Genomic DNA, 19987 nt, shown 5'->3' on the forward strand with positions numbered 1-19987 from the left:
ATTAAATGGACTCCTAAACTCACACATACAACAACACAAGGAGTGAATAAATCAAGGAGATGGGATGACGTTAGAGGGATTTGTAGGGGATTATGAGGGGATTTGGTCGGTGAACAAGAAATTAATCCAGCTCAAACAATGTACGAGAGACTTGGGTGGGTGGGTGGGTGGGCCATTGGATTATTCTTGTCTCCTATTAGTACACAGTGGCGGATGGGTAATAAGCCACGGCTCTCCCGGCTCTTTCCCTCCATCCAGTTCCCGGGAAAAGTTACCGTTAAAAACAAGGCGACCACCTCAAGACTCTGTCCTTGCCCAACTCCCCACCACGAGATAACGGTGTTGACAAGAAACGATACCACCTCGATTTATTTCGTCCACTCCACTCTTAAGAACATTCCGATTGTTCTCATCTTGGCATAAGTTATTCTTTTTTCTTGCTAACTCCGCCTTTAATCCGTCTATATATACACCAAACGTCAAAGAAGCCGGCACTGTCATCACTCGTAGATTGAAGTGCAAATTTCCATTCATGGGCCTCTTCAGATCTGCAGGGAAGGTCTACAAACCAGCCCCCGATGTCAATCTTGGCCCCGACAGCAAGGAATCCTATCTGCATGCTAATGTGAAAGGTACTCTGTTTTGATTCAGGGAATGGCTTAGTTCATTGTTTTGAGGATTTGGGAAGCTCTTTGATCCTGCTAGTTTTTAGTGTGATGATATGGGTTTTTGTGGATGCTTAATTTTAGCTCCTCGGGTGGCGGGGTTTCTTGTGAAGATCTTTGTGTGGATTTTGGAGTCGAGGATTTTTGGACCGATCGCGGTGTATATACTGAAAAAGGATAATCTCATCCACAAGGTATTTGAAAGTTTCTTTTTGTTGATTCGTATGACATGTTTGGCATTGTCTTCTTTGCTTGTCCCCTGCTCTCTCTTCATTCTCTTCAGGACTAGCGTCAGGTCCTTGCAAAATTTAGCTTTTTTTTTTTGTAAAAAAAATTATCTTTTAAAGTTTCGATGACACATCTACTGATAGCTTTGAAACCAGTGAAATTTGTATTGCAGAAAAGCGATTTCCACATAAGCTAGTTTGGGATACCAATAATCACAAGTTCCATAAGAATTCACTGAGTTTTAATAAGCAATAAGGTCTGATAATTTGTTTCGATAACTGAAGTTTTGACTACGGGTCTCAACTTCTTGCAGCTTGTCTCATTTGCCGTGATCCAGGAGCCACCTCTGTTCACCAACACCCATAATTGGGAAGGTTCACTTTCTTCTAAAATACAACTTCTTTTTTCTTAAAGAATTGGTTATTTTGTTTAATTTTTATGATGGTCCAAATCTTAGCAAAATGAAGACAATTTTGAGTCATCATTAGTTAATGTGCTTGAGATCTAGTTCTTAACTGGTTTCAAACATTGCGCAGACATAGCAGAGCAAAATGTTAATCTCGTAAAGCACAACTTATCTCCTGCTGAGCGAGTTCGAGAAGCCATGGATTGTCTTCCTCCTTGCCTGGAATCTACCCTGAATAGTCCGGATTCTAGCTTCAAGCGTTGGACCATACGGGACTTCTCAAGGGCCTATAGATCAGGAGAAACAACTCCTCTTGCGGTATTTCATCTCACTAAAAGAATTTATTGTTGAGTGATGTTTCCCAATGATTATTTAGTTCTCTTGGGTACATGAATACATATGTATAAAAATGTCTTCCTCAAGACCAAGCAAAGTTTTTAGAATGTTTTCAGTTCATTTCTTACTTGAGAACATCCACCTAATCTTCTTTCTGCTCTGCTTTGGGTCTGCCAGTAGCACATTTAGATTACTTGTATGCATGCTCCGCCAACAAAGTCTGTTCCAAGAATATTTGCATGTTTTCTCCAAGTTTATGCATGAATATATGCAGGTAGCAAAGCGATTTTCAGTGGCTGTGGAGGAGTCTACAGATCTCCAAATGGCTTTCTTCATCAATTACAATGCTCGAGATATTCTAAGGCAGGCTGAAGAGTCAACACTTCGATACAAGAGGGGTATTGATGCTCTAACTTTAATATGTTGTAATAATAATAATTTGCTGTCTTGCAGTTTTTTTCTTTTTTCAACTTGATTTTCTTTTTTATTCGTCATGTAACGTTCCTATTGAGGTTTGATCACCATATACAGTACTTTCTTGCAAATTGCCAATATTTGTCATACTTTCAGCATGATCGTCTGAAGCTCGTTAAAAAAATGACTTCTGATCTAGGTTACATATTAGTACAGAATCAGTACACCTCGATATGGATGTCGGTATAGAGTACTGAATGCCCCACCGATTATACGATGTATGCCCAATAAGAATTGGTACGCACCGCAAACCTTGTTTGAAACTATTCGAGCATATTGTGCATGCTATACTATGCCAAACATCATGATATAAGTCCAGGAAACAGTAAAAATATCATGAGGTTGCCACCACTCATTTGATAGCGTGAAATGTGATATAGAGGAGCTAGCCTAAGGATAGCATAGAGGGAATCAAGCCCAAACAAATACAGGCGAATGCGAAAGATGCTTAGCCACAGGACATGGAAGCAAAAGAGTAATAACCATATGAAGAATGAGACACCTCATAAACTTGATTCAAATTACCATCATTTATTTGCGACCGCTGCATCAATAGATTATTTAGCACTTTCTTTTCTCTGTTTTGATTTAAATGAGGATGTTATTCCATTATTTTAAGAAAGAAAAAAAAAATGTTAAAGATGTATAAAACAATGAGGATTTTCCATATATTAGGAAAAAACCTTCATCAAGCTAGCATGAAGATGTGTAAAACAGAGTTGAGACCTTAAGACATTAGTTTATGATAACAAAATCATGTATCATACATAAAATTTCGATGGTATGGCTGGCTTATATACATCCCTCCATCCTTTTTTTCCATGATTCAAAATATTTTTCATGCATTATATTTCACTTGATGCCAAGCGATCTCTCTGTCCCTCTTACAATTAATGCCAGTTTATTTTTTTGGAAGCGCTTGCTTATTTTATGTGGTCCATGGTACCTTTTACATTAAAAGCCGCAGTAGTAGTTAGTTTGGAAGGTGAGAAGGTATTGCAGCTGAGCTGTGAAACTTAATGTTGTGTTCCTGTGTCTCTAACTGCTGTAATGGTCCTCATCAGGGGCCCCAATTTCAGTGATGGATGGAGTACTAGTTGCCATCAAAGATGAGATCGATTGCCTGCCCTATACTACTACTGGTATCATGTTCTAGTGTCAGTTTTTAGAAATCTATGTTCAGCTACTTCTCCATATAGTTGTCACATTCTTCTATGGTTGGAATGCTGGTTTTTATAGGAGGAACAAAGTGGTTGCACAAGGTGAGACCTTGTACTAATGATGCAACCTGTGTCAAGCAATTGAGATCATGTGGTGCTATATTTGTTGGCAAGACTAACATGCATGAACTCGGTGCCGGGACCAGCGGGATCAATCCTCACTATGGGTACAAACATGCCCTTCTCTTTTCCCTCGAAGCATCATCATAGTCCTAAATAGGAATACTTGGCAAATGAGAATTTATAAAACTGATTTCATATAGTTGGGACAAGGTTCGATGGTTACCAAGGTCCCCTATGATGTTGAAATAGCAGACGGAACAGGGAGTAATCCGTGTGATTAATATGTTATTAGTGTTGGGATGGTCATGGAACAGCTGTTCTAGTGAAAGCCTTGATCCAAGTTATTCCAGCACTTACTCTAAACTATTCTGAATTATTCAAACAAGTGCTTGCCTCGGAAAAAAAATTATAGCTAGGCAAAAAAAAAGAGAGAGGCAGAGAACAGGACTAGCTAAGATAGCAGTTTTTATTTCAGTTTCCTAATTCTTGAGTACATTTCTTCAATTTATTACAGGTCTACTAGAAATCCGTATAACATCAACAGGGTTTCTGGAGGCTCCTCAAGTGGATCAGCTGCAGTAGTGTGTGCTGGATTATGCCCTGTTGCACTTGGTGTTGATGGGGGAGGTAAGTTTGCTGTGGATAAATTCATTCAGAGTAACACTTCTGACTGTGTCGCGGCAAGATCATATGTTTTACCTCTCCCTTCAGATCTACAGCTATTTCTGGTAATCTTTTTAGTTGTCGACCTCTTGGAGGGGTCAATCTTTGATGGCAGCCAGCCTCTAGTTCAGAGTGGTCCACAACATACACAGCATAGACAATATTGATGTTTCTCTGCATGTCTTTAATGTGCACTACTTATAGGTTAAGAAAATAATGTCATTGAACCTCCCAGGTCCCCCCCAAAGTAAAAGTAAGCATCTTGGTGACTGTGAGACTGGCCTGAAACATGTCCCTTGCACGTGCGACATCGAACACAACACCATTCACCAGTCAGCACATTTTCGATTCACAGTCACTACTATCAGTAAAAAGTACAGATGAAAAAGCCTGCAGTTTTAAATTGCTTCTGAAAATACTTGCCCTTGGAGATGGCTTCAGTGGTATATTAGCATTGGAATTTGGTACAATAAACCACAATTGAGGACATTTTTCTCTTGAGCATAGCGCAGAAAAAGTTGTTCAGCTTTTCAAGAAGTAACAGTCTTTAATCATCTAACAGACTCTGAAAAAATTCGATGGACAACTTCCAATACCCCTTTAAAGCAGCAATTCACTTGGATGTTGCTCGCAGACTTTTTGATTGCCTAATGACACAAATGACCATCACCTGCTTTCAGCGATACGAACTGTATGGTCAGATAAGTAAAACACCATCTTCAAAGATAAAACTGGATGACAGAATTTGTCGATCTCAAGTTCACTACTACACATCATTGATAAAGGATTACACATACAATCTTCATCAGCACTGCATGATTATAATATATATGCTGATTAGTTCTAGCACACGTAATATCTTTGGCTGATATTTTATCGAAAATTCACCTTCGAGAACCCTATGGATCTTATCAAGGTTCTTATGCTTAGGGTCGGTGCGGATGCCTGCTGCTCTCTGTGGCGTAGTCGGTTTCAAGGCGACCTCTGGACGCTTGTCTAATTCGGGGTAAATTAACTGGCCATCAGAAGCTTCTCCACTATCTCCATTGCTTGTACGCTATATTCCCCCTACCATCCTGATAGGCATTTTATGTCGTTGTTTCAGTACCCTTCCGCTGAATTGGACAGTTGGAATGCCAGGCATATTAGCAGCAACTGTTGAAGATGCACTAATAGTGTCAGTATTTGATTCCATAAGATCACAAACATTTCTATTTTTTGTAAGGTCCTGCTGCAATCAATTACTATCTAAATAAACATTCTTGTTCATACCAGTTATGCAGCTATTTCTGGTAACCTCTCTGGTCACCAAGCACCTTTGCAGGTGAGAAAATCGTCCCCCATTCCTCATATCTCAGACATATTTAAGCAGTGCTTTTTCTTTCATTCTTCATAAATTAAAGAAAGCAGAAAAAGTTCTCTTCATTGTGCTTGGGTGCTGTGAAGAGATTCTGTTACTAGTATTGTGAAATTCATTTTTTTCAGGAGTCTGATAAGTTGAATTTTTTTTTTCTTCTCTTTTTTTTCGAGAATCCTCCAGCCTAAATTGAGTTTTCCTCTGCTGACATCCACACAATCAATCACGAACATCAAATTAGCCAAATATGGGGAGGTTAGCTCTGAATTTCCAAACATTTCGGAACTAAGCATTCTTACAATTAATACTAAGCATTCTTACAATTAATCCAGTTTGATGGATCAATTTCAGTTTCATACAAACTCTTTCTTTTTATTGTATTTCGGAGACAGATGCTAACATGATGTAATTCTTGTTTGGAAAAATCAGTGGTTTAATGACTGCACAAGTGAAATTAGAAATTGCTGTGACCAAGCTTTGCAAATGCTATGCAAGCATTATGGGTGGAAGGTACTAGCATTTTATTTAACTGCCTTAGTTCATAGAGCGAAGTGCCTTCTTTTCTTCAACCATCCTAGTAAAAGTTCCAGCATCCTCTGATTTTCTAATGTACACGAAAAGTTCCATATGCTAACATAAGTAAATATTGAAACATCATTTTCTAATCAAATGGAGCTTTCCTACCTGTAAGACTCTGGCTGTGACTGTACCTGAGATAGAAGAGATGCGTTTGGCTCATTATATAACAATTGGATCTGAATGCACTGCTTCATTGGCTCCACATCTCGAAAAACTGTAAGTAGCTTTACCTGGATGCAGTTTAATCAGTTCTGCCAGTGGTGTTAAAATCATAAATATAGGACCTTACATTATGTCCTTGTATTACTATAGGAATTTTGCAGAGATAGGGTGGGATGCAAGAATAGCTCTTCGTGTCTACCGTTCATTCAGCAGCAAGGATTATTTGAATGCTCAGCGGATAAGGTACTTCAGCATGGCAGTACCAAGAGAACCATTAGTTTTTGCAGCATTTTTTTACTTTAAAGATGTTCATCTTTATATTGAAATGTCAATATCATATTAATGCACGTAAAGGCTCCAGTTCTATTGCCATTTTCTTATGAGGTAAGGCAGTTGAATATGTGTACTAAATTGAAAACTCCAATTAAGATCCGCTTACATCCTTTCTTAATTTTGCCTTTCAGCATTGCTGCTAATTTAGAAGAACAATAATGGTTATGGCTTATGAGCCTTGCAAGTTTAAATAAGAGATGTAATGATTCAATGCCTTAATATCTAATTATTCATTTCTGTCATGTGAAAAAAGGCAAATCTATAAGGCCCTCAAAATGGGAAAGTGAGGAATTTAGATGAAAATGCAGTATCTTATTCTTTGAAGCAGAAGGATAAGATAGATATTAGAAGAAGTGGCTGATCAATAATAGACATCCATGAGTGATACTAATAAACAACAGGAATTGAGCTATGACTCCCAAAGCAAACTATGAGAAGGAAAAGATGCCAATAATTAGGCCCTTAACCATTTTTAATACTTTATCACTATTGTACCCCCCCCCCCCCCCCCCCCTCTAAAAAAAAACTTTCCACTATTGGGAATTCTAATAATCTCAAGTATAACAGATAAAGGATTGGTTCTTGTCATGACATGCACAAAACAATCTCTGACAGTCAAACACCATCTCATGCTAGAATGCAAGTTTAGTTATATGTGGTCTGCCAGGGCCTTGCACTTGTACGTGTGATGCTAAAATCCTTTATTGGATGAACTGCTATCACATGTATATTGTGAAATATATTTGTTTAATGATGCTTGATATTGATACCTTGAAAAATTAGCGATATAAATATAATATTTATTTATTTATTTGGTAATCTAGCCAATAATTCTTCAATTCTTTTATTTCTAAATAGCATGTTTGACCTACTCTTACGTAGACAGCAAAACCTATGTCCATCAGCATCAGTACATGCATACATACATAGACACCATGGTTTGTCATGCAAATCATGTAAATCAAAGTTTTGGTTGTGCATAACGGCATGGTCCTTTTTTACCATATATCTCCAGGAACCGTCAGATGTACTTCCATAAGAAGATTTTTGAAAGGGCGGATGTCATTGTCACACCGACAACTGGGTATTATGCTTCAACCATACTACTGTTAGCAAAATATGCAGATAAATATGTTTAAGTAGGTTATGGGGTTATGGATATGTTTAAAGTTTCTTAAGCCTCATAAATTGGAAAAGTCTTCTTAACCCATTTATAATCCATGTAAATCACCAATCATGCATGGTCATTGTGAAACATTTTCAGTTTTGACACAGACCAGTCCAACAACACACACAGAGCACATACCATGCCATCAGATGACCTGCACAGGTTATGTGGGCAGGCGACCAGGCAAGTGTACTGGCACCAGGACTTATATCCTTGGTTATAATAACCTCATACGGATAGAGTTATCATCTCGGCAAAAGCACAGGCAGATGACAGGTATAGTTAGTGTGATTTTTTACTCGGTAATTGAGCATGTCATTATATTTTGTTTGGTTAATTTGCCATTGTATTCTCCGACGCCTTCATGTTGTCAGTTAACTCATTTCCCTCTATTCCTAATTTGTATATTGACCAGAAGGCAGCATGATCGAATAAAATTTGTCCTCACTAAGATGTGTAGTTCTATCTTAAAACTAACAAAAGAAATTAATCAATAAAGAAGTATTTGCATCATCAAGATGGCCAAGATAAGGAAAAGGGAAGCAGCTTATAAAGTGGAGCACCACTATAATAGAAAGCTCCATAAATGGAACCAATGCTCAAAAAACTGAACTGCAGATCTGATATTCTCCATCACATAGTTCCATGCTCCATCCGCCTCTGAAGACACTTGTTGGAATTTTCTACATACGCACATTTACTGGATTTGACAACATTCTCATAAAGTCGATTGCTAAAGATTTCATATAAGAAAAGACAGTAGGAAATTAAGCAAGATTTTTGTTGATAGCAATCTGTAGGAGTCTGTATGTTGATCATTCCCATACAAATAAGGTGTATAAAAAAAAAGAACCACACGAATGCATTTCCCTTTGCTGCTTTGTTGAGCACTGATTTGGAAGGATATGACAACATGAAGTAAAGCAGTAAGCAATGCATCACCTTATAATGAGATAACAATGCTTTAAAGCAGCACACATGCATAGCCAAATTAATATCTTGATACCATAACACTATACCTTCAACTAATTTGATTGTATTCGTGCAGAAGAAGAGAAACATAAGTTGATCGGAAAATAATTGTCCTTGGGAACAGATAACATGGCATTGCTATATTGATCACTTTTGTGCATCCTAAGTGGCCATTTTACTATAATGATCTAATAATTGTCAGCAGAATGGCAATTTATTTTGGAGGCAAAGTTCGGACATTAGTATATTCTTAAAAACAAAAAGTGCAAAAATAGTAGGGTGGATTACTGTATTGATCACTTCTGTGCATCCTAAGAGGCCATTTTGTTACGATTATCTAATAATTGTCAACTGAATGGCACTTTATTTTGGAACCAAACTTCAGTTGTTCATATATTTTTTTAAAATAAGAGGTATGGTAATAGTAGGATAGATGCTCATAGTTTTCCTCCTACATAAATTTGTTTCTTATATGTAAGATGTTTACGTTTTTTTCTCATATACAGTGTCACTGCATACCCACTGCTAAGTGATGCCTTGAATAGTGGAGAACTCGATTACATAAATGGAGGTACTAGAAATCTAGATTGTGGAGCTTGGATATCCTTTCAAAAGCTCAAAATTGCGTTTTTCATCATTTTCATATGGTTTTCTTAGATTTTAGGGGAGTAACTTGATCCTTGTATCTTTTTCCAGCGGCACTTGTGAGGTTCTCAATAGCAGGAAATTTTCTTGGCTTGCCTACAATTACTACTATGGTACATCTTTTCCAACTCCTATTTGTATTAGATACCTACTCTATCTTTATTCTAAAGGCTATGCTACTTCAAAGGTTGGGTATGACAAGGGGGGCATGCCTATTGGCCTTCAGTTTATTGGGAGACCATGGTCCGAAGCAACCTTACTCCATTTAGCATTTGCCATGGAGGTAAGCAGTAATTTTGCAACATCAAGTAATTTGTTGGTTTATTCGTGGATCTAGAGGAGCAAATTTTTGATTCCTTTTCCAGTCTTAATTTGTTGGCAAAAGAAATGTTGAATGTCCGGCACTTAGAACAAGACATTTTTGATTTCTTTTCCAATCTTAATTTGTTGGCAAAAGAAAAGATAACCAATGTAAATAGTATTAATAAAAAAATCTAAAGATGCAGCTCTCTCATCTACTCAGCATTGGTTGGTTACATGTAAAGCACATCTACTTGTCCATACATCTATACAAATAGCATGAATCACATATTTTATGTTAGAACCACAAAGGACTAATGCTAAAACATCTAAAATCATGCCTAGTTTCAGTGTTTGCTTACACACTAAGTTCAAATAAATTGATTAAACTTCGGTGTTTACTTGCAGTTGCATTAAGACTAAGGTCTGTACTATTTGTTACTGTGCCCTTTTAACATAGTTGATATTTAGTTAAAAAGACTATGGGCACCCAAAGAATGAACTAAAATGTGCTTCATAAGATTTTGGATCTTAGCTCTCAGAAATTTTAAGACCAATGCTTCATTTGATGACCTTGCTTGAGAAGGATGTAATATGTTAAATTTCAACACTATAGTTGTGACAATACTATTCATGTACTGAGAGGGATAAGCCCATTTTTGGTGTTTCTTGCAAGTCCTATGCTCATTTCCAATAGATAACTGAGTTAATGTATTTTGTGGTGACAGGCTCTATGCATTGGTAGTTACAGAAAGCCAAAGGTGTTCTATGACCTCCTGAAGAAGGAATAGAGAAAGCCGGTTATGCTATATTTCCAAAAAAATGTTGGCCTAGAGGAAGGCAGAAAGTTAGTTGAGCCATCATTAAACAAAAGGAGTGGCATTTTGATCTGGGTAATTATCACGCAAAGAGGGCAGTGCCTTCAACACCATATTATAGGGTGTGAATGATTCCAGTACTGTAAAGTTGGGATTGGCCATATATGTGAACATTAGTAAGCTTAGTTCCTTTTATTGTTCCCTAATTATATAATATGCAAATCCTCACTGAATTTTTTTCTGAATTCACCACATTTTTCATGAATTCTGAACCACTATTCCCAACCAAATTGTTCCTTATGCTAAATTAGTGAATATGATTAATATCAATATTCCCATGCCTATAAACCACAGGACAAAGGATGCATTAGTCTGCAGAACAAACATGTTACCAATGCCAATAAGTTTCTATGCAATATATGCATACAGCTTGAATCATCATCTACTCTGGTAGACTTTCCAGAGGAATCATTTTTCTTGAATAAAGTTTGGATTTTTCATATCATATAACTCACAATCCACCTAATAAACTACTAGACCACTAAGTTCCAATCCAAGAGTTCAAACCAAAAAGATCAATTCTTTTCACTAAATAAGAAAAAAGATCACCCCTTTCTTATTAGATACCAAAAACAGAAGGGAGGAAGACACTGATTAAAGCAGCCATTGTGGGAATAACCTATTAAGCATTCTGGCGATCGCTGACGCGTCCATATTCCATTCATGAGCAAACCCGTTGCGGTGATGGCTTCGACCTCGTCGCGGAGTGGAATCGAGGAGAGTTAGGGTTCGGACCGGTTACCAGATCCCACGTCGAGGCAAGGGCGCTGTAGCACTTGGAGGCGGCTCCAGATTTGGGGAGAGCGGCGGGAGCCATCTCCATGGATTCGATTGGAGAAGAAGAAGAAGAAGAAGACCAGGGTAGAAAGGAATATCCATAAATGAATACATAATTATTTATTAGTTCTTCGGTGCAACTCATAAGCTCGCAGTGCTTGGGCTCAACTTGCCTCGATTAATTACAACTATTAATTTTATTTTTTTAACATATTTGAGTCATTGGATTTTCTAAATTCTTAATTAACTACCAAATAATAAAAAAGTCAAGACTATTAATTTATCAGCTATGTGGTATTAAAAACTGAGATCAATTTGAAGATTAAGCTGTTTTACCGAAAAATTATATTCTGCACCGGAGAAATTTAAAAACCACGTATCCAAAGATGTGGATGGCTTGGGATACCATATCCCTAACATCCAAATCCTAATGACGTTGGGATTTGATCCCAAATTATTTGATATATCACAAGCAAAGAACTTACCAACCTGGCAACATGAGGTTACTTTGAAAGCAAAACCAATTTTAAAAATGCATGAATGTCTTGGAGCCCAGATACAGCTGAAGATGATGTTCTTCCCACCAGATTTAGAAATCTTGGGAAGTGATACATGTAAGTAAGTAGGAATGTAACTCTTTCACAATATGGACGATAGACCTGATGTTAACATGGAAACTCCATATAAATTATCCAAAAGTAGACCAGGCCTAAATGTGATCCAAAATGCAAGTGAATTTGGCACCCAAAAGGCCAGTCCCCTGGACTAGGCTAACCCGGTTGCAACCTCATCCTACGTGGCAACGTATGCCCCAATGAAATCAAGCCTTTTCGCGTGATCATGATTTGTCCATGCAACTCACGGGTGACTCCCGATCAGCCTCATATATTACCCACCCAATCATACGAGATAATAAAATACTTATACATTTCCGCAAATCTCCTTGCATCGAACTCCGACGATTCTGGTGAAACGTGTAAATTAATCAAAATCCAGGTTCACTCTCATACCTCCTCAATCACGAGAAGCCTTTCGGGCTCTTCTAAACCCCCTCTCTTCTCATAGCCCCAATTCTTTCCTTCCTCTCACCCCCCCCCCCCCTCCCCCCGAAATTCTATAAATAGGTTAGGGTTTCCAGAGATCTCTAAGGTTTCTTGGATCTCCGCGACGATGTCGAGCTTCAGCGGCGACGAGACCGCCCCCTTCTTCGGATTCCTCGGCGCGGCGGCAGCCCTCGTCTTCTCATGTGATCCCACGGTCCCTCTAGGGTTTCTTCGGATCTCCGATCTGGGGTTTTCGCTTCTTGATGAGGTTTTCTCTGGTGGATTTTAGGTATGGGGGCGGCGTACGGGACGGCGAAGAGCGGGGTGGGGGTGGCGTCGATGGGAGTGATGCGGCCGGAGCTGGTGATGAAGTCGATCGTGCCCGTGGTCATGGCCGGAGTGCTCGGGATCTACGGGTTGATCATCGCGGTGATCATTAGCACAGGGATAAACCCTAAGGCCAAGTCGTATTACCTCTTCGATGGCTACGCTCATCTTTCCTCCGGGTTGGCTTGTGGGCTTGCGGGGCTATCCGCGGGCATGGCTATTGGGATCGTTGGCGATGCTGGAGTCCGGTAACCTTTTATTGCCTCTTCTAATTTCTTGATCTGGATTTCTGGATTCCTAGATTCATTTGTGTTGTCTGGTTGAGTGGTGCCTATTTAATCTGTGATCTTTTGCTACTTCTTCTATGACGACTAATTCATGTCGAAAGATTGATAATATGATTTTAGTTAATATATGTAGAGGTAAGGAGTATCAGTCTCATTACTCCGCAAGGCCTGATTTTGATAGGTTTTTGTGGCGAATGCATGCCTTTCCGTATTGTCAGATTCTAGAGAAAAAAGTTCACGTGGGTGATGATGATGTTAAGGATGATAAGTGATGGGATGTGGCTTGTAGTTTTTGGCCATGGTTACAGGTGATGAGGTGAAGGATTATGGGAGATCTCAATTTTACGTAGGATTGAGAATTGGGAGCGAGATTAAGAGAAATTAGATGGAATCCATTATTATTCTGATCATGGTTTAAATTTTCAAATAATCAATCTTTGGGTCTTTCTGCTGTTTTCGGGTTGTAAAATTTGTCGAGTTCCAGTCTTTCTACTTTTTTTGTGGTTGCAGAAGATGGTGTTGGAAAGTATGACTGATTTTACCGTTCTACATTGTCTTGCTAGTTCTATGGTTCGAATTATTATCCATAATAGTTTGTAAATTTTTCATGACAGGTTTTTGTAAAAAAGTGAATGTGTTATAGTTGAGCAGAGATCGATTAGTACATCCGACTCTTCAATTGTTGTTTCAGAGAGATTTTTTATTATTTTCTGTCTAGTTATTTGCTATTTAGCAGTTCCCTTTTTCTGTGATCACTCACATCTAAGATAAGATGTAATTTGTTTATCATTATAATTTGAGGTTTCTGCTTCTGTAGATGATCATGGGCCTGCGTGCTTCCATGCATTGCTACTTGGCTGATGTCTACAATTCGTATTCAATTTGTGAATTCTTTGCTTCATTTTACTCAGAAATTAAATAATAATTGTTTGTGTATTGATGTTGTATCAGAGTTATTTGTTTGTTAGTAGATTGATAACGCTTATTTCTGTTATAACAGTTTTTGGGAAAGAATATTTGCTTTATTACTACTTTGGCATCAACTGTTCTGATGGCATCCACTTGTGATTAGCATTTTTTTTTTGTTTGTTTGGAGGAAAAGTAATTTCCTTCTTCAGAATATGACCTCACCACTACTGGCTTTTTGTGAACCTTCCTCCATGTATAAATCAAAGTAGAACTTTTATAATATTTAGACAAAAGTTTTGTAACTGTACCACATTTGTATATGAACATAGCTTACTGACTTTGAGACTAAACCACCAACTGATTTTAAACAATATTTGAAGAAGGTTGAAGGATTTAAGTGCCATTACTAGGATGAGTTAACCTTATGTGGAAATGACTGTGGAAATTAACTTGGTGTAGCTGTGAAGGTGTTGAGCAAGAAATTTCCCCCTCTTCTGTAATGTGTACTTGTAAGACATGTAATGATTACAGATGTGCTAGAGAAGGTGCTGAGCTGTTTGCTGTTTTTGGAAGAGTTGATGAGGCAAAATATGGTTTGTACGTGTAGCTGTGGATATGATAACTAGAACTGGAAAACTAATTAGTAACTTGATGCATGGAATGAAACTCTGGTTTGCAAATGGAAATTGTAACAAGTTTATGACCAACACCAATAGCCAAATGATGCAAGCTTGGTCATTCCTGCAATCTATCTAATTTACTGAAACATTGAAATAAATGTAGACTTTTATTTTTGTCGGGTTGAAGAAGTGGAGTATGCTTTTTGGCTGTGATTGTTGGATATAACTGAGGCTTTCTATTTCATAAGATGGCACTAAGTTGGAATTGTTATATGATCGCAATGTTAAAAAGTAGAGAAGATCAAGTTACACAAGATGTCTTTTGCATGAGATTATGGAGTCATGATGCACTAACACTAAAAAGATAATTTTTGTAATGAATAATAGGCATAGGTGTCCCACCAAATCAATTTAGTGGACAAGCAACTGGAACAGTATTGCACATGTATCAGAGGCCCCGTTGATGATGGGTTACATCAAAAGATTTGGAAGGCGGCAAGACAACATTACAAAACATGGAAGTTAGACTTTAGCAAGGATTTTGTAAAGCTTGTGCTGGTAGGGAATGCAGGCTTAATAGGAACGCATTGCGGACGAGTGCTTGTTCAACTGGCATCAAATGTTTTTGATTTCAAATGTTGATAATGGTCATAGTGAGGTGTGGAGGTGCCGATATTAGGCGTGATGTAATGCTTGTAGCTTATGGCTGGTCAGATGTCTGAAGTAGCCTATAGCCTGATAGGAGCATTTTGCATCTTATGATTTCTGTAGAATGGATGACTTGATCCTTCTCATATCATGATGGGCCTAATGTAAAAAACTAGCCATTGTCTTATGATTTACTCTGTCACTTCATTCAGATGAGTAGCTATAATCTCTGCATTGTTCTTATCTTTACCTGTTAATTGGGTGTTTATGAGCTGTGTGACCGTTGTCTTTGATCAACTATTTTAAAAATCCCAATTTGCTCGACTTAGATTAATTCGTAGCATGACAAAATGTCTGAGCACGATGGTTTTCATATGACAGCACCAAATTTGATGGTTTCTGGTTCATATTCTTTGCAGGGCCAATGCACAGCAGCCAAAACTTTTTGTGGGCATGATTCTCATTCTCATTTTCGCTGAAGCACTGGCCCTCTACGGTCTCATTGTTGGCATCATCCTTTCCTCTCGTGCTGGCCAATCTCGGGCGGACTGAGACACGAGCAGCTGGCTATAAATGATTCTATGGGCCTTTGTAATAATTATATTGAACATGCACTTTGAGAATTTTGTTAATTTTGTGGTTCCATTGGGATTGGTATTTCCAGATGTCGCAAAAGATCTTTCCACTTTGTGATCTGACATCTATAAATTTATCGATAGTTATGCAAGCAAACGCCTGCTTGAGTCTCAGTTGTTCGGCTGTTGTTCTTTCTTGGGAATGCTGTGTTTGCGATGAACGGGTACAGTAATTTGTTCCACGAGTCATGTTTAAAGGTTCATATAGTGTTCATATTTGCTTCAGCCGATGTATTAGTGGTAGTAGCAGACGAGAGGCGACGATTGCCAGTCTCTCCAGCCGGTTTGGCTAATTGTGATCGGCATACTGTTGGTGGTTGCAAGGCTCCGTGAGTGGGGCTGATGTGTCTTGTTATTCACTGCATCTATCCCAAATATTATATATATATATATATATATATATATATATACATATATAAAATTCAATCCGTCTGTGTGTCTCTTTCTGCTCCTCTCTTCTTGGCACAAAGTGACTCGATAAATGTTAAATTGATCACAGATTGTGTCCATCAGTTTGAAGAAGTCTTTTCAACCAGGGTGAAAAGTGATATCGGGAGCGGGTGAAGAGCGTGGGAGTGGAGGCCTGGAGACATGCAGCTAGTGGGATGCGCCTCTCATCGGTCTACACATACATCCACAGGAAGTTTTATTTGGGAGAACCACACATCTATCCCTTCTCCTTTGCATTCTATACTTTTTTCTAATTTTGTGGGCTACACACGTAGTATGCGATCCCCGTCGTGCCAAAAGAAAAAAAAAAGTGATTACAAATCGCTATTTTCCACCCAATATTTTTCCCTTGATGAGAGTGGTCCGCAGCAGTGCGATTTCTGGGCCGATGATAAGGTGGCGAAATTATTTCCTTGAGAGCAATGGCGTGCGTGATACGCAGGCTCTCCAATCGGGTCCGGTCATCGGGTGAAACGGTCCGTCCGATTCGGGCCCAAAGACGCATTTAGTCGCCGGCCGGCCCATACCGGGTCCAAGCTTCGATTGAAGGCGAGCGACGATGGTGGGGACGGCAGAGGCGGCGGCTCCGCCGGCGATCGTGCGGAACGAGAAGGACGGGAGGTTCGAGACGGAGGACAAGCAGGCCTTCCTCCAGTACCACCTCCGAGACGTCACGGTCCTCGCCGTTGAAGGAGGCCAAGCCAAGGAGAAGAAGAAGACGGCGATGGACATGGTCCACACCTACGTGCCCAGGAGGAAGCGGGGGTTGGGCCTGGCCGGCCACCTCTGCGTCGCCGCCTTCACCCACGCCCAGCGCAATTCCATGATCGTCATCCCCACCTGCTCCTATGTCTCCGTAATCTCTCCCTCTCTCTCACCCACACGCATAAAAGCTTTACTTAGACCTCCTCTCGAACAGTTTATGGCCGTTCTTAGAACTCCTTTCTGTTGAATTTTGAATATCGATTCGGTTTTTGTTATGGTTCTATCTTGATTATGATATCTAAAACCTCGAAGTTTTCTTTTTTGAGCAGTTAGGTTAAATTATGATTGGAAAAATATGAATTAGTCCCTCAAATTTAGTGGATCATCCAAAACAAAGCAGTTAGGTTAAATTGATTTAATTCCTCCAATCTTATGGATCATCCAAAACAAAGCAGATGAGTTCATCTAGGTTCTGATATACATATCACCTTCGGAACAAAACCAAATTAAACTCTGAATACAAGTAGGCGCTTGGTATGCATGGATTACTCAAGTTACACAGTAAAAAAAGAATCTTTTTTTTTTTTGGCTACAAAATTGTTGGCTTTCGGGGCCAAGGGCTTCTACTTGTGCTTCTGTTCATAGTTGAAATTTTAATTGCTGTGGGAACTGGCACATACTGATTGGTGTTTATCTGCTCGGCAGGACACGTTTCTTCCTCGAAACCCTTTGTGGAACTCACTTGTATACAAGGAGGAGAGAAAGTCATGTATGTGAAATTCTACAATGTGCTTTCAGCTCTCTGGAATAAATGTTGTATGTTAGTAAAACATGTTTGTTATCTTATGTTCTTATAATCAGGTGATTGTTTGCATTCACTTCTGAGCCTATTCAGGGACAATATATCCCCAGCTTTTGAATGAACCATTTAATCTTAGTGAATGAGTTCCTTTTGTATTTATATTTCCAGTCATATGCTTGGAAGTTCTTGTGTTTTCTTGTGGAACATAAAATAGAGTTTTTGTATATGCTGGTTCTCTGAATATGAAGCACTCCAAACTTTCTGGTGCAACCAACAAATATACTGAAGATGGTTGAAGTTTTTATGGAGTTGATGTATTAGCTTAATCGGACCAAGGCTTTCAAAATAAAGAGAAGTTGTGATGATCTTAATTTCCTTCAGTTTGCATGGTTGTGCATTTTGAAAGACAAGATTCCTCCTGGCAAAATTACTTTTTGTATTAAACTGAACTTGGTAAAATTGCTCTATAAGCTGGCCAAATGACATTTTTGCTCAAATTAAATGGGTTTCTTTTTTATTACTCTAAAAAAAGAATGCTTTTTTTTTAAAAAAAAAATGATGTTAGTATATATAAAATTGGTTTCAAATGGAATTTGAAATTATGTATAGTTTAAGTTTCATTAGTTTGATGACAATATTTTCACTTGCGCCTAAAAATTGCACTTTTTAAAAACCTTGTTGCCATGATTATGTGTCTTGGTTCTTCTCCCCACCATGCTTTAGAATCAATTCTTTCACTTAAAGTAAATTTAGATCTTATACAGGTTTAGACAGGGCTGGGTTCTTCTCTTTTTCATAAAAGATGAATCCCATATAATATGTTGGGGGCCTACATTATTTCTCTCAGAATAAATTTCATCAATGCTCAAGATTCTATCAGTATAGATTCCTCGCCTCTCACGTATTTATAGGCCTTTTGAGAGATTTGCTTTAATTGTGAAATCTGGGTCAGTAATGGATGGAAAGATGATAGCCATTTTTCTGTCTGATTTTTCTAGCAAACCTCACTCAACTGGAGACCAGATAAATTGTATGGCCGGAACTTCTGTACAGTAAACCAATCCTTTGATAAAGTGTATGGCATGTGTATCATTCACAACATATTGGTGGCATATTCAGCCTTAAAACATGGGCTGAGAAGTGTCTTATTTGATGCTTAACTAGGTTGTCTGTTAGTTAGAGCCCTTTTTCTTCCAGAAAAAAAAAAGAAAACAAAAAGAAAACAAAAACCATTAAGTGCCTTGGCCCCTCCCTCCAAGAAAAAGGAACTTTTGTCAAGGAAACATTTCATATGTTCGTATCGAGTGTTTATTACCAGCAAGCTAGATGTTAGAGGAAAAATTAGGTTTCAGTTTCAGTTTTTAACTTGGATTTCTTTAAAAGATCAGTGCTTTAGATGCCCACATACGAAATGCGGTTCTTATAGCATGGAACTCTCATGATGCAAATTTAGGTTCATCTCAGGAAGAACCTCTCTTTCATGTCTTGTTAGCAAGATGAAACTGTGGTTGTTTTATAGTTACATCTACTGTGGCTGTGGCACTTAGATACTACTGAGCACCTAAAGGGACCTAGGCGAGGTGACTCTATTCAACAATTGCATTGCACATGAGCATTTAGCATTCCTTTATTGATGGCCCTAATATTTAGGCACATTGTGTAGCAGGAACTTTGTGATAACAAGGCTGAAGGTTGAAACAAGTAGCAAACCATGCAAATTCTCTGCTCCTGCCTCCAATACTCCTGAAGTGACTCCCACCAACATCCAAACCTCAGAAACCAATCAACAAGTTGCATGACCTCCTGCTGTTGCAGGCTCAGTGCAAGTCTAACCACCCTTCACATTGCAAAACTTGGAAGAGAATTTATATCATAACTCATGAGCAAATATGACCTGTTCCAGCTTGAACGGTCATTACTGGATAATGTAGTGGACAACAAATTGAAAAAGGATGATCAGGACTCAGGAAGATTCCATTACTCTGGATCTCCTCCTTCAGTGCCTGAGGTGACCAATGCTTTGGATTGGACTAACTTTGGTCATCTGAATCTCATATTCAGTGCATCGGATGCCTTATGATATATCCATTGATGTAATTGCTCCTCCGTTCTTTAGGTCTGCATATGTCCCAGTTCTCCTGCTGATCTCTGTTGTGCTTTCTCCATGAAGATGAGAAGATCCCATCCTTGCATTCATCCATCACCATTTTGCCTCTCATGTCAAGTGTTGAAAAAAGGAGGATGAGAAGAAAGTGAGGGATGAATGTCAGGATGGATGTTCCATGAACTGAATTGAGTGCCCCACATAGAGCACCATCGCAGCTTCGTAGACCCT

The 19987-nt window shown here is 38.7% G+C and overlaps 3 protein-coding genes and 1 long non-coding RNA gene across 6 annotated transcripts; 3 read left to right on the top strand and 1 right to left on the bottom strand.

Moving 5' to 3' along the window:
* The first annotated feature begins 227 nt into the window (after window positions 1–227).
* Window positions 228–10638, top strand: LOC103701393 (fatty acid amide hydrolase-like). Its single transcript, XM_039133906.3, has 20 exons — window positions 228–632; window positions 750–859; window positions 1207–1267; window positions 1430–1617; window positions 1910–2033; window positions 3174–3251; window positions 3349–3496; window positions 3907–4019; window positions 4986–5061; window positions 5161–5232; window positions 5331–5379; window positions 5596–5667; window positions 5842–5922; window positions 6104–6207; window positions 6304–6396; window positions 7502–7570; window positions 9133–9197; window positions 9323–9384; window positions 9459–9554; window positions 10300–10638. Exons 1-20 carry the CDS (start codon window positions 533–535, stop codon window positions 10360–10362), a joined length of 1824 nt encoding a protein of 607 aa, XP_038989834.3. The 5' UTR covers window positions 228–532; the 3' UTR covers window positions 10363–10638.
* LOC148714147 (uncharacterized) lies at window positions 4750–5084 on the bottom strand. The gene is made up of 2 exons (XR_015977390.2): window positions 4944–5084; window positions 4750–4866 (listed from the first exon to the last, which is right to left on the bottom strand). It is a non-coding gene; the product is annotated as an uncharacterized LOC148714147 (long non-coding RNA).
* A 1654-nt stretch (window positions 10639–12292) lies between the features above and the next one.
* LOC103701270 (V-type proton ATPase 16 kDa proteolipid subunit) lies at window positions 12293–15809 on the top strand. Its single transcript, XM_008783277.6, has 3 exons — window positions 12293–12472; window positions 12559–12844; window positions 15480–15809. The coding sequence occupies exons 1-3, from the start codon at window positions 12397–12399 to the stop codon at window positions 15610–15612; spliced, it is 495 nt and encodes a 164-aa protein (XP_008781499.1). The 5' UTR covers window positions 12293–12396; the 3' UTR covers window positions 15613–15809.
* A 750-nt stretch (window positions 15810–16559) lies between these two features.
* LOC103701269 (acetyltransferase At1g77540) lies at window positions 16560–19460 on the top strand. 3 transcript variants are annotated; one of them, XM_008783276.6, is made up of 3 exons: window positions 16560–17001; window positions 17556–17619; window positions 17712–17811. In XM_008783276.6, the coding sequence occupies exons 1-3, from the start codon at window positions 16705–16707 to the stop codon at window positions 17771–17773; spliced, it is 423 nt and encodes a 140-aa protein (XP_008781498.4). In that variant the 5' UTR covers window positions 16560–16704; the 3' UTR covers window positions 17774–17811. The 3 variants fall into 3 exon arrangements, with proteins under 3 accessions (XP_008781498.4, XP_008781497.2, XP_008781496.2); XM_008783275.6 differs by lacking the exon at window positions 17712–17811 and adding an exon at window positions 19319–19460 and having other exon boundaries at window positions 16561–17001; XM_008783274.6 differs by lacking the exon at window positions 17712–17811 and adding an exon at window positions 19316–19447 and having other exon boundaries at window positions 16561–17001.
* Window positions 19461–19987: the final 527 nt, after the last annotated feature.

The sequence above is a fragment of the Phoenix dactylifera genome, chromosome 4 (genome assembly GCF_051530095.1).
Source record: "Phoenix dactylifera cultivar Ajwa chromosome 4, Ajwa_hap1_PhDact_Kaust_v1.1, whole genome shotgun sequence".
Taxonomy (NCBI): Eukaryota; Viridiplantae; Streptophyta; class Magnoliopsida; order Arecales; family Arecaceae; genus Phoenix; species Phoenix dactylifera.